This window comes from Pempheris klunzingeri, chromosome 15, assembly GCF_042242105.1.
Source record: "Pempheris klunzingeri isolate RE-2024b chromosome 15, fPemKlu1.hap1, whole genome shotgun sequence".
Classification (NCBI taxonomy): Eukaryota; Metazoa; Chordata; class Actinopteri; order Acropomatiformes; family Pempheridae; genus Pempheris; species Pempheris klunzingeri.
In genome coordinates, this window is record NC_092026.1 from 11,883,850 (window position 1) to 11,900,189 (window position 16,340).

The following is a 16,340-nucleotide window of genomic DNA, read 5'->3' on the forward strand; positions in this document are numbered from 1 at the left end:
CTCAGGCAGGTGATAGTTTTCCCGCCACATAAAACTCACCTGAACCCGCGTGTCCAAGTTACTGATACAACATGGATGGATTAACCAGCTGGAGACCCCCCGGGGCAAAAATTAGCTGCTGGACCCACATTATTGTAGTTATTGACCTATTCCTCCCATCCTCTGTGTAGTGTGTGCAGTTAAAATTAACTGGTCACTCCCTGACCAAATATATCATTAATTTACAATAACATGTAACATGTGAGCACTAAATGGAAATAATGAAGGCTTAAAACTTAAGTTAAGATTTTGACACTTGGCCTCTCTTCAGATGTAGTTTAAAGATTAGAAAATGCATGACCCTCATCAAATCAGCTGATATTGTGCTTCTGTGCTTCAGTTGGCACACAGTAAACCTGGAGCTTCTGGGGCGCCCGGTGCTTGGGTGTTTGTGATCTAGTATTGATAATAAAAATATGAAACCCATGATGGCTATCGGCAGTGAAAACTAGTATACGATGAATGATAAAGATATGTTTATTGACATATCCATCAGTGCGGACTCCAATGCAATTAACCATGCAAATTATCCAAGACAAGAGTAGATCATAGTTCCAGTGCTTTTTTTTTTTTTTAACTGAACAAAAGTTACAAATAAAAAGATTGCGGAGGTATTCCATAATCCTTATGTCTCTCTCATTATATACACTGTGGGGGGGTTTGCATTAACGGGACATTACCATGTTAGAGAAACAACTTGTAATTGTTAACAAGGACAATCATTGACACAGGTAGGCTTGCTTTTGGTACACCATCCCGAAATTTGTCATATGATATGAATTGAGTCTGGGGACTGTTTTGACACTATAACTCTATTGCAATGTGTCCATAAAGAGGTAATCTAATATATATATATTTTATATACTCAACCCAGAAAAAAAGAAGTTCCGATAAAACCACGACTGTGTGGCGATTTCATAAAAAATAAATGATGGAAGCGTTAAGATTTGTCTTGTTTTGGAGAAAGAAAGAAAGAAAAAAAAAAACAAAAAACAGATATGGCAGTAAAATCAATATCCAAACGTTAAGGCACTAGGTGGGCCAAATGCTACACCTGTTTAGTCTTCTACAAATAATTTACAATTCAAACAGTGCAGTTTTACATTTGTTAACTTAATGTTTTCCTTTTGAACCATTTATCTATGAATCAATGTAAGGCAATACATTACAAAAAAAATAAACAATACAAGAAAAAAAAAATATTACAGAGACAATGTACCAAATAAACAGAAAAAAAATATCAATTAAGTTTTAGGACTCCTATATGCCATTACAATGGAATTTTCCTTATGGCTTGGAGCAATAAAAATAATTATAATAAAAATAATGCATAGATTTAAATGATGATCTTGCATGCTCCTCACTCAATACTCAAAATATCTAATACTCATGTCCCCATACTCTGTCCCAAACCTGATAAGTGACTTGCAGAGTGATAAGAATGAAGGCAAAAAGGCCAGAGATATTAGACGAAGGCATCAGTCTTTTTTTTTTTTTTAAGCTGGAAACAGTATGTTTGCATTTAGCTCGAGTATCTGTCAGGTGGGGAAAGAAGTTACAAAATAGATATCCATTTTCCACCGAGAGACACAACTACTCACTGCAGAACTGCAATCCCTGTATGACAGTACCTTAAACTGAACACATACTTGCAGGAGTCCCAGCAAAACCCCCTTTTATCTTCCCAATTCCATCATAGCTGTCATATAATATGAAACACAGAATGTCTCCATGGCGTGAGTCCCTCTATCGCTCCACTGTCCATCTTTAGCTCAAGACGAGTGCGCCATCTTCTGGTGCAAATGGAGAGCTGCGAGTTCATCGACTTGGATGACGGTTCTCTCTTGAATATGGAAAGGTGGTGGGAGGAGGGGGGAGGTGGCGTATCAGGCCTCTTAATGTCCATGATGCCTTGTGTCTGACGTGTGTTGCGATTTTCCAGCACTGGTTATTTAATGACACTTTTTTTTTTTCCTTTTCTTTTTTTTTTAATGAATTTTTCTATGTAATACAGGTTGCTCCGTTTTTGAGGATGAGGAAGGAGGGAGGAGAGAAATTTAGAGTCCAGAAAAAGATCCAAATGGTTCAGATGGTTAGCTGAAAGAAAGAACAGAGATAGGTGTCCGGTGAAAGGAAGACAAAATAACTTTACCTTGGTTAGTAACCCAATCTAAGTCAACATACAACAGAAAAGCTAGTTTACAGACACAGCAACACCATTAACACCTTCGCATCATGTTTGACAAGTAATGTAAAAATCCTTTATGTGGACCATTCTAATGAGATTGTATAGTAAGTCCATAAGTTAGTTACTGAACCCAACAACACATTAGTGCCAATTAGAAACATCCCAAGTGTCAACTGGAAAGAGCCCAGGAGTCAACCAACCAACCAACCAGGAAGTGTCTCGTGTTAGAAACACCCAGTAACACAATTAATAAATAGACAACTTTAAAGCTGTAGAGGAAAGTCTAAAAGAAAAACATCAACACTTTCTGAAGAAGTTCCTGTCAACAAGTGCTGGATGTTGTGTCTGCTGCTTGGAGGCTGGACTGCGCTCTGCTACAACACAGGAGACAAACAGCAGGTCACGCGACTGACTCGACCACATTTCAGCCCACCAGAAGGGATAAAATGAGACTTCTGACTGCAGCACACCCTCACTTACTGCCCAAAACAATATTACACTGTCTTATTGTTTCTCATGCAATTATCCGTTAAAAACATCTCAAAAACGTAGACACAAGCCACAGACTGTCAAGTTACCTCAGCTTTCCTGTATTGCTTTTAGGGTTCTTGCGGAAGGACTGGTTCGGTCCAGAGCGAGTGGACATAGAACGAGGTGAGGCTCTTGAAAATGTGGATGGTGGGGTCTTGGGAATCTTCTTTCCAAGGTGGCCAATCCATTTCTTCTGCTCATCTTGGGTCAGAGCCAGCAGAAGCATGTCCCGGGCAGAGGTCACATCGTAGTTTACTGTAGGGGACGACACAGACGCAGATCGGTGATCAGTTCAGACAAATGACTTCAAAAGTACCCAGAATCTGAAGGTTGGGCCCTAAGACAAAAAAATTTAATTGTTTTGTCTGATACAGCTTACTGCCAAAGCAGAAAACCCCCCAAAAAGATTCAAATTTGAAACTAGTATATTTTTAGGCATTTTGATTTAAAAACAAATTCAACAACTAATCTCTTCTCATAATATTTTGCAATTATCAGAAAAATAGTTTCAGCTCCACTTAATGATGAAGTTAGTTAAAGGTGTGGCTGTATTTATATTATGAGTGCACTGAAGATACTGAAAAAAATTGTCCTTATAATGACCAAATAAGCTGAACTTTATACAATATTTAGAACATTAGCTGGAGCTTAATGAGTTATTCATGCATCTTACAACTTCATGATTTAAATGTTTACTTTAGTAGTATTGCAAAATTAAAGGTTCCCTGTGGAGTTTTTGACCTCTGGCAGCACTGCGGAGCGTTTTTTTAAAATGTTTCATGTGGAAGGAAATGCATTTGACACATTATGCGTTTTGATGAGTTAACATTTGTTCATTTACAAAAAACACTCCACAGAGCACCTTTAAGTTACAAACGCTGCAAGCAACCCATTCGCCACATTTAACATCTAATTTCTAGATAGTATTATTACAGCATCATGAAATGTAAATGTTTTATGTTTGTTCATTATAACAGCTTAGACGGCCACGGACAAGTCTTTACCTTTGCAAGGAGCAATAACGTCCTCCTTTTTGTCGAGGTGGTCCTTGTGGCACTTGACGTGGCAGCGGCGACACTCTAGGGCCGGAGGCGGCTTAAAGACGTGCCACAGAGGCTTGGAGCAGGCCTCGCAGTTGGAAGGGAAGTGATATAGCGTGGGGATGAACTCGTGGCCTTTGTGTGGGAGACAGTTGGTCTTGTCGCCCTGAGGGACCGTCTCCATGTCTGCCTCCTTTCTGCACTCTCCCTCATTGGCATACAGAATCTGAGTGCAAACAGAGAGAGGGCCATGTCAAACAAATCTGCACTAAAATAAGCATTTCTGAGCAGAGCCTCACAGAATCTGACTTGACATTTTGACACCGGACAAGGAAAACCTAGAGAAATATCCAGGACAGGAAGAAGCCTCTAACCTGGAATATCCTTGGAATTTCTTCCGTCTCCGCTCGGTACACGTCTCCTTGTGTGACTGGTCTCACATGAAATAATTTGCTACAGAAGAAGGCACAGAATTAGCAATTACATACTGCTCACACTATTACGTACAGTAGACAAAAAGGACGGGAGCAAAAAATACTTACTCGATATCTAGTACCATCGAGGGGTTGGACTGTTCCTTATCCTGCTCGTCATTGTAGAACAGAATCTTCTTACTGCTCACCACCACATACTGCAAATATTTAAAGGACAATGAGAGGAAGACTGATACTGCCCTCAAGGGGCTGGCAACAAACCTTTCTCAACATTCTCAACAAACCATAACAGACTTCAACACAATGCAGACGCACAGAGGAAACACCAAATAAACACGACGTACCTGCTTCTTCCATCCGTAACGCTTGATATTAGCACGGTTAGGGATGGACAGCCAACCCTCCAGTCTGGATTCTGAAAAGCAGCCCAGAAGAAAAGAAAAAAAATAATGTACATCATCCGTGCAGTGAATTAAATGCACTGCGGAAAAAAAGGCCATGCAGTGTTTAAATCCAAACTCAACTGGAGGAAAAAAAATTAAAAGTTAAGTGACAAAGATCATAACTGTTTCAAAACACCAGGTGAACCCCCTGCAAGAGTTCTGCCAGCGTTAAGGTAACGGCACTCGAGTAGGTGATGAGCTGAGTTTAAATATCCCATGCTGCCTCTGCACACTCCCCATGCAGGAGGAAAATATTAGACATGGGTAATTCCTTCTTAAAGCTCAAAGCTTCAAATTATGTTAAAAGCTCTTTAATAAGAGTTTTGCAGCAGGAATTAGTATTTATTTTCTCTCAATAAGCTTGATCACTCACTCGTTTCATAGAAATTAACCATGTGCATTGCAGGTAATCTACATTAATTACTACTAAACCTAAAGTGCATGCGGCTGAAATAAGTTAAACGGGAGCAGAGCTAAGAGGGCTACTACATAAGACGCTGTGAGGGAGGTGTTCGTGTCCAAACGAGCAGTACTTCCGGGTGAACATGCTGACAAAAAAAGAAAAAACAACGAAAGAAAAAACAAAAAGACCAGTGTTAAGTGTTTGAAGCAGAGTGCCATGAATCAAAAAACAGATTTTTCAGTCTCAAGACACGTTTTGAAAGGTGCTGCGAGTGAGGCGGTAAACCTCACATAGGGCGTAGTCTAGTATGATCTGATGTTGTTACTTTACCGTTAGGGCTGACCTGGAGACATCAAGCAAATTCACAGCCAGCAACTTTGCTTGACATCACATTTCAGTTAGTCTTTTTGCGTTGGTCAGACTGTTTTGACAAATTTGGAAAAAGACATTTTTCTCTCCAACTCCATCAGGCTTCTTTCAAAAGCGTTTCCCCAACGGAGGTGGCTTTCTCACCTCTGGCAAAACAATACTCGGGAGCAAAAAGACAAAAAAAACGCACACAACAGCTGCAGCACAGGCCAGGCAAGAGGGGCTCGTCCACTCAGTTACTCACAGAGGGAAAGGAATAGAAGTTACAAAGATAAGAAGAGCAAGGGGAACCGCTGGACATGAGGGAAATAAAGAGAGAATGATTTAACCAGAGTCACCAGCACATACGAGAACAGATCACATTTGTAAAATGAGATATGTGATAGAGGAGCTTACCCTCATGGAGTTTACATCATTTTTAAACATTGTACAGCAGAAGTATGGCAGTGGGGCTTAGAACATTTTACAATAGAGACATTACCTCAGCTTTCTTCCCCTTATTGTACTAAAGCTAAAACCACAGGCACCCGTTGAACAGTCTGTTCAGTAAACACCTGCAATTATGTCCTTAATATACCAAAAGGCTCCCAAAACTGAATCAATACTTTAATGACTGAACAGTAAAAGTAGCCAGACTGATTTCAACAAGGACAAATTATGTTACCTGAGATAACATTTAAATGCCAAAAGTGCCAAGAGGTAGCATCCCCCAAGGAGTAAAGTACAACAAGTCTAAACTTGAGCTAACTCAATGCAAACACAATTATTCAAACTGGTTCACAGTCAAACATTCCTATTTGGGTGCTTTTAAATTTTATCAGACGTTTGCAGACAGTTGCAGAGAAATCTTGCATTTGGGACTTGAGTTTCTTTCATGCACAGTAAAAGTAGCGGCGGCAGCGTCCAGTTAGGCCCCGTGGTGACCCTACCTGCGATGTTGCTGTCCGTCTCATCTGTCTGCAAGCTGGTGACACTAGAGTTATCCATGCGCTGCTGCAGGTCGTTCAGCTTCTCTCGAAGCTGCTCGATGTCGCTCTCCTTGCTGTCCAGCTGCATCTGCAGCTCGTTGCGATATGTGCACTCCTCTGCCAGTTGCTGTTAAGAAAAAAAGCCATGAGATTTGGTTTCAAAACAAGGATATTTGGGGATTTTACCAGGCTGTAGTGTACTGAGACTTCTTTAACTTACTGCCTGCATCTCGCTCAACTCCTTCTGATACTTGATGGCCATGTGGTTAAACTTCTCCTTCTCCTGGTTGAGTTCCAGCTGAAGCTTGCGGTTCTCCTTCTCCTTCTTCCGCAGGTCAGCAGTGCTGCCCTTTTTCTTCTGGTCCAGCTTCATGTCCTTGCGGTTCATGATCTCTGCCAGCTTATTCACCGCCTGATAAATCAAATAGTAAAGCATCAGTTGCCATTCACCATTTGCACTTGTGTTTGCAAATAATTTGTGACCAAAGAGGCGACTATTTACCTGAGTCTTTAGTGTGCGCTCTGTGTTGAGGATCTTCTCATAGTTGGCCTTGATTGAATTCGTAATCTCCTCCTTCTGAGCTAAATACTCTGTCGAGAAAAACAGGCTCCGCTTGAACAACAAGCTCATTGTAATACAGCAAAGAAACATAAAAGGTCACTAAAGGGACAGTACCTTCCTCCTGAGAATTAAACTTCTCGTTTAACTCAGCCTTCTCTTTGCTGAGATTCTCCACATCTTTGGTCAGAGTTTTATTGGATTCCTCAAGCTGCAGAAAAATTTCAATGTCATCATTTTTGCCACAACAAATAAAGTTGCACCTTACTAAATGCACAAGATAATATACTCATAATGAGGAGACAATTTAAGTTTTTCTCACCCGTGCAATAGTAGCGTCCTTTTCCCCAATCTCCTGCTTATGTCTAGTCACTGCCTTCTTGTTCTCCTGGCTGAGCTCAAAGTACTGTTCCTCCTGAAGTGCCCGGGCAAGCTGCTCTGACTCGGCCTTGGTCACCGTCAGATCCAGCTGGGCAGACAGGGAATCCCTTCGTCCCAGATAAAACACATATGATCAGTTTTATAATCTTGCTAATTCAGCTTTAACAACAAAACAATAGCACATAATTGATTTAACCACACAAATATTGATTATATAAATATTGATCACCGAAGTGTGTCAGTGGAGTTTAGTCTCTTACCTTTCACTACACAAGTCCTGCACCTTTTTATGAGCCTCTTGTACCTGCCGGTTCCTTTCCTCAATCTCCTCCTTTAGTTCCTTGACCTGAGTTTTATAAAGCGTCTGAGGGAGGACAGAGAGAGAGTTTATCCAGTGGCTTTCAACTCAACAGAGAGGACATAGACACCGGGGAACTAAGATTTATACTTACAGAAAAATACTGTTCGGCCTCAAGCTGGTCCTGAAGTTCCCTCATCTGTCCCTCGTTGCCTCTGTATTGTCTGTTAACACGTCAACCAGACACTTCAAATTCATTTCTTTATTAAATCCATGTATCCAGCTTAGTGCACAAGCTCAAAGGTTTGAGCACTTTCCAAACAACTCTTTATCCAGGCAAACAAAGCCAGCCTCTAAGCCCACCCCTGTAGTAAAATGTGCACGGTGCCACATCCAGCAGCACTAGCACTACTAGCAAGAGGATTAGGAAAGGAGTGGATGGAGCTGGACTGAGCGAACCCTAATCCTTTGATGTAAACACGGTTGCAGAAAACAGCTTTGGCGTAGTTGCCATTTAAGCTGGAATAATAGTACTTATTTGAAAATAGCAGGCAATTGTAGGGCAATTTACGCCTTGACTTTCAAAGAGCATTACTGGCCAGTGAGGCAATAACAGAAAATCAGAGCTCCTGGCTGCAGCTACTGCCAGTTAGTTTCAGAGAAATATTACCTGGCACATTTCAGTGACCTCAAATTTTCGTTGATGAAGTGGCAATATCAAAGAAATAAAAGTGAGTATTGCCAAATGATGATGATGGAGCCTATGGCCCACTGTTGAAAGCTTGCATTTGCTGTAGTCTTTCGTACCACTGACTGGGTGTCAAGTCGACTTCCCAAAAAAAAATCAGAAGTGTCACCAAGACATGTCTGGTCTGCCAGAGGGTAGACACAAGCAGCATACTTTTTTTTCCTCCAGTCTCTGCTAGTATTGTGAGTAAATGTTACTGTGGCCCAACAAACAGAGAAAAGATCGATGACTACAGATATTGAAACAAATCCAAAGAGTAAGAAAGAAATTTGACATTCAGCTGAAGACAGTAAAAAAATAAAAAAGCAGAGTGACAGTCAGCAAGCGTGCTGTTTGGATCTCTGTTCGAGTGAGGCCCGAAAACACACCTGCAATGACGGTTTATCACCATAAGTGCCGCCAAAGAGTATGAAACTGAGATGTTTGAGATTGTTACTGTCACATAATATAACTGTTTATTCTATAATTATATATATTATATAAATCTAATTTCTATTATGTCTATATTACGCACATTACATGAAGGCAACATCTCATGTTATGATTATTGAATGGAAAACATATGCAGCATTTCATAAAAATAGACAAGGAATCAATTTTTGTATTATAACAGATTTGAACATTTTTAATGTCGGACGGCCACTCACTTGGTCAGCTGTGCCAGCTGGAACTCTAGCGAGCGTTTACTCTCTAGTGCTGTGTTGATCTCCTGTTTGAGCTGCTTCTCTGAACACCTAAGACGGTCCACCTCCTGCGTGCGGCTCTTCAGATCGTTCTGAGACAGCACGCGCTTGCTTGACTCCTGTTCCAGCTGTATCCGCAGATTCTTCACCTGGAGAAGGAAGCCAATCAGGAGAGGTGAGATATCACAGCTACAACGCACATAAATGCTGTACAAAGGCATCTTTGCTTGATGCAGCTGAACATTAAAAAGGACTAAAAGAGAGAAGGATTACTCGCCTCATCCTCCAGCCTCTCTTTTTGCTTCATCAGCTGCTCCATCTTCTGCACAGACTGCTTGAGGTCAAACTCTAACATTGAGCATTGCTTCTCAACCTCCACCACCCGGCTCTCCGCTCGCATCCGTGCTCCATTCTCCTCAGACATCTTCTGCTGAACAGCTGGTGTGGGACAGTGAGAGAAAAACAGTCAGCTCCTTGTTTCAACTGTTTAATATGTAGCAATTCTGACAGATCACTTCCATATTAAAGAAACCGAGGAATAAACACACATAAATAGCAAGAATACTGTGTGATGTGATAATTTATCAGAGTCTAAATTTCAGTTTAAAAAATCTGACAGACCTGGATTAACACAAAATCAGATTAGCAGCTACTGTTGTTGCACGTGAACCTACAGTTTTACTGGGACTGGAGACATCAGGGCATACAATCCATATTCTAAAAAGTGGCTTTAAAACTTTTGAAAAACATCTGGACTTCTTGATGAAAATCAATAAACATGGACAATGAGCCTTAAGTATTAGTAAGTGAATTTGGCTGGAGGCTGGAGTCTATTCCAGCAGCATATATTCAGTGAAAAGACTAAATCACTCTACTGCAAAAACTGCTTTAGAGTCCAGCTTTAATATGCAATGAGGCAATGTCTTGACATGCTGACTGGCTCACACTCCTTAAATTCCTCCCACTTAAACATACCCTACAGGTGAGTCTGATCAGATGGCAGACAAGAGAGAGAGAGAGAGAGAGGCAGAGGCAGGGGTGACGGGGTCAGAAAGAAGTTAATAAAAAAATAAAGGGTGGAGAGGCAATTGAAAAAAATTGAGACAGGTTTAATTAAGATGCTACATAGAAAGGGAAGCAAATAGAGAAAGCGGAGTGAAGAACAGCGGAGAAGGGCATGCTCTGACAGAGGACTGGCATACCATTCATGGCAGCAGATTTGGCCTCTTCAATAGACTCATATTTGTCAGTGAGCTGTGCCCGCGTCACCCTGTGCTCAGTCTGTTCCTGCTCCAGGCGCTGCTGCAACGTCTTTAGTTTGTAGTTCAGGTCTATCTCCAGGTTGTTCTTTTCCTATAGGGAGGGGTGACGACCAGGCGAAAAACAAGACAAGCAAATTAAGAGCAATTCCTAAAACTCTACAGGGTGCACTTATATGCACTGCTTCTTGTGTTATACCTTCTCCAGGTTATTGCTCCTCTCCTGGGCCTGTTTGCGTTCTGCCTCCACTTTGGAGAGGCTGAGCTTCAAGTTTTTGTTGTCCTCCTGCAGACCTGCCACTCGCGCTGAGAGCAGACAATAAAGACCAGCAGTCACCATCATCGTGTTTATGATATGAAGCTGGAATTTTCCTTTTTACAACAGCCATTAACACAGTTCGTGATTTTCAAAGTCTATAACTTTCACCACAAAAAATGTCCCGTGCTTGTTTGACATTCTGTTTGACTTTCGGTAAAATGACTTCAAATTCCATCCATCACACTCTCTTTCCCACTAATTATATAACTTTCATGAGCTTGTTTCCATTAAAAAGATAGCTGGCTGACAGTTAAATCAGAGACTGAGACTGTGTGGGCAGTCAGTGCTTGGGCATGTCTGACATCAGTGGGTGAGTGAGGCATGGTTTCTATTATGTGGAATTTCTGCAGCTGTCACCAATGTATGAATGAGATTACTAGCCTTAAAGACTAGGCTTTAGAACCACACTGAGATGGTTTAATATATTCAAATACTGCTCTGGAAAGTTTTTCCACTACGATGTGATAAATATCAAACTAGATTTAAAACATATATACAACAACTGTGATTCGGTCATTTTGTTATAAACTTTGGTGCTGGATTTGCATTTGTCAGAGTCGTCATTTCTGTGTCAGTGGGTCACCTTGTAGCTCCCTGATCTCCTCAGAGCCTTGGCTGTAGTTCCTCCTCTCCGAGTCGAGGGTGCTCTGAAGAACCAGGAGCTCCTTCTCCAGCTGGGCCTTCTCCCCGTCTGCTCCACGGTTCCTCTCCTGCAGCTCGCGGTTCAAGCTCTCCAACTGGCTCAACGACTTGGCCACCTCTGTGTGGCTCTTCCTCAGTCTTGCCGCTGTGTCCGACTCAGCACGCAGGAGGTCGTTGGCCTCTTCCAACTGTCAGTCAAAACGGAGACGACCAGGAGGGAAAGATTATTGCATTGCCCATCAATTATCCAGACTGTGTGAGAGTGTGTGTGTGTGTGTGTGTGTGTCTTCTGCATACCTGATTCTGCAGCTGGACAATCTTTTCATTTGAGGCCTGAGAGTTCTGGCTGATCTTCCTCATATCTTCAAGCTGCTCCTTTAAAGTTGACACTGGAAGAGAAACAGATGGGGGAATGAATTAAGATTAATTTAAGCTCCTATTTGAAACCCAAACAAAATCATATCCCCTATTTCCTGATAAAATCACAATATAAATTACATGCACATGTCAAGTCTTCAATTTTAACAGCTTATTGCTTGTCAGTACAGATTGTCTTCTATCGTGAATGACGGGGATAGTTAAAGACGTGCATGATTTATCAGCTAACTAGATTTGTAATTGGCAGTTAGCAAGACAAAGTTCACACCAGGACAGCAGGTAATCCATTTGGGGCATTTGTCTTATCCAATTCAGATGATACTGGGAGGTTGCGGGTGTTAACATGCAATAAAACTATGTTCACTCTGCATTTATGCTTTGAATGCAAAGTGTCTGAATCATACATCAGCAACATCTGACTATCTTTACCCTCATTCTCCAAATTGCGTCTCTTCTCGGCCTCCTGGTCAGCTTTTCTTTGGTACTCTGTGAATCTGTGCTGCAGCATGATCTTGTCCTTCTCCAGCAGAGAGATGTTGGCCTCTGTGCTCTTCCTCAGGTTTGCCTGTGGCAAGGAATGACAGAGCAGCTGTGATGTGGCAGGAAGAAACCAATCCTTGATCGAGCACCTGATTTTAAAAACTAATTTCTTCAACTTTGTTTGATTGTATTACCAAACCAAGAGCTGTAGATGCGGCACGCCTTATGAAGTTATAACTTATCCATTGGAATAATGATAAGAGAAAAAAGCGTCAGCATTTCACCTCCTCATCCAGTTCTTTCATGATCTTGTCAATCTTGGTGTTTGATGTCCTGTGGAGAACAGAATTTAAGAAAAAAAATACTTTACTACACTGAATGTCTGTTACATTAATTCACTGGAAATCTCACTTACATTAATACGTACTAAAGTCTGGTTTACTCCTTATGAACACTCAAGGATGCACATGAAACCAGGGGATCAGAGGACTCATAGGCACCATGACATAATAACATATTTATGGCTGTTTGTATTTACAAATATCACAATTTAACTAGAGGCAATAAAATGTCTTTTGTTAGAGGTAAATACGTAAACCACTGTCTGTGATGCTGTCTGTCTTGCAGCAGTCTATAAGGCCAAAGTATTTGCATCACATCTGTACTTTAACTATGTAAACAGCTACATTTTTTTAATGTATGAAGAAACGTCCTTTTCCATACCTGCATTTCTGCTCCAACTCATCCTTCAGCTGCATTTCACTATGGAGCTGCTCCTCCAGCTGGTAGATCCTTTTCTGCAGGTTCTCCAGCTAAAAAAAGCGTACGATAAACAAGGTTAGATCTTCATAAATACAAATATTACAGATACCTGCATTAAGGGAATCTGAAGTCATTGGAGTGTTGAAGTCACTGTTTTTCTTCTTAAAAATTGTAGCCGTCTACTCACATGACTCTTGTCTTCCTTTGTGGAGCTGCTACGTTTGTCACTGGTCTTTGTGGCGCTGCTGGACTTGCGCAACAGGCTGGAAACAGAACATGTTTTATTACTGATATATAACCACAACAGTTCAATTAATTTCTCTAAGTGAAACCTAACTACTGACACTATCACTAATAAACAGACTAGATATTTATGTATGAGAATGTTATAAATTATAGTAACATTTACAGGCAAACAAACAGTTAATATATGTGTCGCATTTACTTCAAAATAAGGTATTCAAACAATGTCTACTATGATAAATTGATTTTTGCCATGAAGACGAAGCACTCTTTGGATTGCTATTGATAGCTACATCTCTGTAAAAAAAAAAAAAGTACATTTTTGCAAACGTGCAATTATGTGGACAATTTAGTGTGGACAAGGAATCAAAACCAACGATTCTCCACAATGACTGTGAACACGGTACAGAGCGAAGCCTGGCAGACTTACTGCTGATTGCTGTAGTAAGTGAAGCCTACGAAGGGGAGCTGGTTGCCCACGAAGGCCTTTGGTACGGGGAAGGTCTCCTCCTCCCCCCGGTCCTCCTCGATGTCATCAAAGTTACTGGTGTCAATGTCACTGCTCAGCTCAGGCACTACTGGGGCAGCCGCTGCACAGGGGACAAAAAGATGGAACTTCATGACGATACAAGATAAATAAGGCTGCCGTAGTTCATCGTGTATAATGGGTCACTATGTGTTAAAGGTATAGTTTAATACTCAGTCTTGTTATTGTCATTGTTACGTTCATAATGTTTTATGATGCTGATAATCAAAATTATAGGCTGTTTTGTTGCTGTGTTTACTGATACATTAACAATACTAGAAAACATTAAGATCTGTTAGTAATCAAAGAGGCTGTTCTTCATTATTATTATTATGTGAAAACATACCTGCAATTTACATGCTTGTATAAGACCTTGAAATGGTCACTTAATCCTTTTCTCTGTTCCATCTCTATTATTTTCAATAAATATATACATTATAATACTATATGTTTTTTTTTTAATCTGTCATAACTATATTTTGCGGTAGATTATCTTTGCAGATTGATAAGACAGAAAAACAAGTGTTTAATTTTACTCTACACAGAGCTTTTCTGGATCACAGATCTCTTTTGAAACCCTCTTTAAAACAAGGGAAACCAGCCAGCTAACAGAGCTGGTCAGCCAGTGGAACGACGGGGGTGGCCAACACCAAAGTGCTGACTTCAGCCTAGTTAAGTATTAAATATAAAGCCACTAGAGAACTGACTATAGCTCCTGGATTTAGCCCTACATTTCTAATCTCTCTGTGCTCCAGTGTCAATCCTGGCGCATTAACATTCGCGATGGACTGCTTCCCCCATCGTTGGCCTCAAAAACATGGTGCTGCCAATTATTACTCTGAGCAGGAGTCACGTTTAGTCTTGGAAAGGATACTGAATGAATGGCTCGTTGACAAGAATTTCCTGCAACTGTCTGTAGTAGGTCAAATGGAAAACATGATTGCAGTAATGTCACTGCTCAGTAACAGTGAGCAGGCTGCCAAATGAAACAGGAGGTGTGAAAGTAATCTGTGATCTTAACAGTGAAACTGTTCTTACTGTCTCTGATGATCTCCCATGTCCACTGGTCATTCTTGAAGAAAGGATGCCTCTTGATCTCATCTACGCCGTTACGGCCGAGTCGAACTTCCCTGAGGGGGTCGAGGAGGACATACTTCGTTTGATCCTTGATAGTGTCAGCGATTATATGCATGATTTGCATTTCTTATATATTTGATTTCAAAGAGGCAAATATTCTACGTTATTATGTATATTTAAATCAAGATTCTTTCCACTCTGGGTCCTCTAAGCTGGACACTAATCAATGTCTAAATAGGGAAAGGGCCTTATGATAAGAACCCTCTTAAAAATCCAGTGCTTAGTATGCCACTATCTAACCTGTCAGTCAGGAAAGCACAGATGAGATTCTTGGCGTCGTTGGAGATGTCGCTGTCGTCAGGGAAGGTCAGGGCATTCTTGTGGTTCATAATTTTGCTGTAGGTCCCCACAAGGGAGTCTGCATAGAAAGGAGTGTCGCCTGTGCACAACACAAGACAAACAAGAGCCGTGGGTTACTGGTATGTCCACAGCTGAGGGAATCATACACACTGAGCATGAAAAGACTTCAGAAGCTAAATTTTGGTGTTTTATAATAGAGGAAAAGGTAAAAATGATCTGAGGTTTTTGTTGTGATTTTGTCTTTTCAGCAAATACTCACCAACTAGCATTTCGTACAGGAACACCCCCACTGACCACCAGTCACACTCTCTGCCATAATAGCCATCTCCTCCTTGGGATTTCAGTACCTCAGGCGAAATGTAGTCAGGAGTTCCCACTGCTGTGTCGCATCGTACCATACCATCCTGGAGAGAGAAACAATTTTTTAAAAACCTCAAAGGTAAATCAGTACTTGTTCATAATAATAATAATTAATAAATAATAATAATAATTAACCCCTCAAAATAGTTGCCTGGAACGTTTTCCTTTGACTTAAGTTATCAGCAAACCTACCTACAATTGTATACATAAAATATTTGAAAATGAATGTGGTATGCTAACATTCATAATGTTGACAAAAAATAAATAAAAAATGAATGTGATACCTTGTTCATTTTCATGCAGGTCCCAAAGTCTGCCAATTTTAAGTGGCCTGCTTTGTCTAGCAACATGTTATCAGGCTTCACATCCCTGAGAAGGCAAAAATGAAGTGATATCAAACACATACACAACACAAACAGTGCATCAGACTCGAGCGTGCAGCATGTAAACTGAAGCACTTTGCTGGTATGTATGCGAACAGTTAAGGTTAGAGCTGCTTGATGATGCCACTTCATAACGGTCTGAAAGTGCTGCGCTGCTGTTGCAGTGATAGGTCAAATTTAAAGAGGTGTGAAGGAGGCTGGGAACTGACAGAGCAGAATTTATGTTTTGTTGAAATTTCCTCTCACTACGACTTCCACCAAGCCAATGGGAAAACAGCGAGAACTATTTAATACCACTGCCATGATATGATTTTTCCACCACTGCCGCTGTGCACAGAGCTGATTAGTATGTAGAATAATATTAGTAACAATTTTATGAAGACGGAAAATCTATTTCTGGGCTGGTGTGTATAGAACTTATATCTTAAAAAAGTGGTGCTGTCTAGTGAAGACACCAATTACCCGAC

At 40.8% G+C, this 16,340-nt stretch overlaps 1 protein-coding gene across 2 annotated transcripts in view; it reads right to left on the bottom strand.

Annotated features, from left to right (window-relative positions):
• Positions 1–498: 498 nt before the first annotated feature.
• Positions 499–16,340, bottom strand: part of rock1 (Rho-associated, coiled-coil containing protein kinase 1) — a 29,785-nt gene continuing 13,943 nt past the window's right edge. The window contains exons 6-33 of one of the 2 annotated variants that reach the window (XM_070844501.1): positions 15,775–15,859; positions 15,390–15,534; positions 15,071–15,209; positions 14,732–14,823; positions 13,598–13,757; positions 13,112–13,187; positions 12,886–12,974; positions 12,447–12,495; positions 12,112–12,247; positions 11,602–11,693; positions 11,246–11,492; positions 10,543–10,649; positions 10,287–10,437; positions 9,362–9,522; positions 9,049–9,233; positions 7,808–7,877; positions 7,616–7,719; positions 7,297–7,462; positions 7,092–7,185; positions 6,918–7,006; positions 6,636–6,827; positions 6,377–6,542; positions 4,577–4,647; positions 4,341–4,429; positions 4,173–4,251; positions 3,763–4,024; positions 2,806–3,013; positions 499–2,136 (exon numbers count right to left, since the gene is read on the bottom strand). In XM_070844501.1, the coding sequence (XP_070700602.1) occupies positions 2,133–2,136; positions 2,806–3,013; positions 3,763–4,024; positions 4,173–4,251; positions 4,341–4,429; positions 4,577–4,647; positions 6,377–6,542; positions 6,636–6,827; positions 6,918–7,006; positions 7,092–7,185; positions 7,297–7,462; positions 7,616–7,719; positions 7,808–7,877; positions 9,049–9,233; positions 9,362–9,522; positions 10,287–10,437; positions 10,543–10,649; positions 11,246–11,492; positions 11,602–11,693; positions 12,112–12,247; positions 12,447–12,495; positions 12,886–12,974; positions 13,112–13,187; positions 13,598–13,757; positions 14,732–14,823; positions 15,071–15,209; positions 15,390–15,534; positions 15,775–15,859 (3,508 nt within the window). In that variant the 3' untranslated portion in view covers positions 499–2,132. The other variant, XM_070844499.1, reaches the window with a different exon arrangement.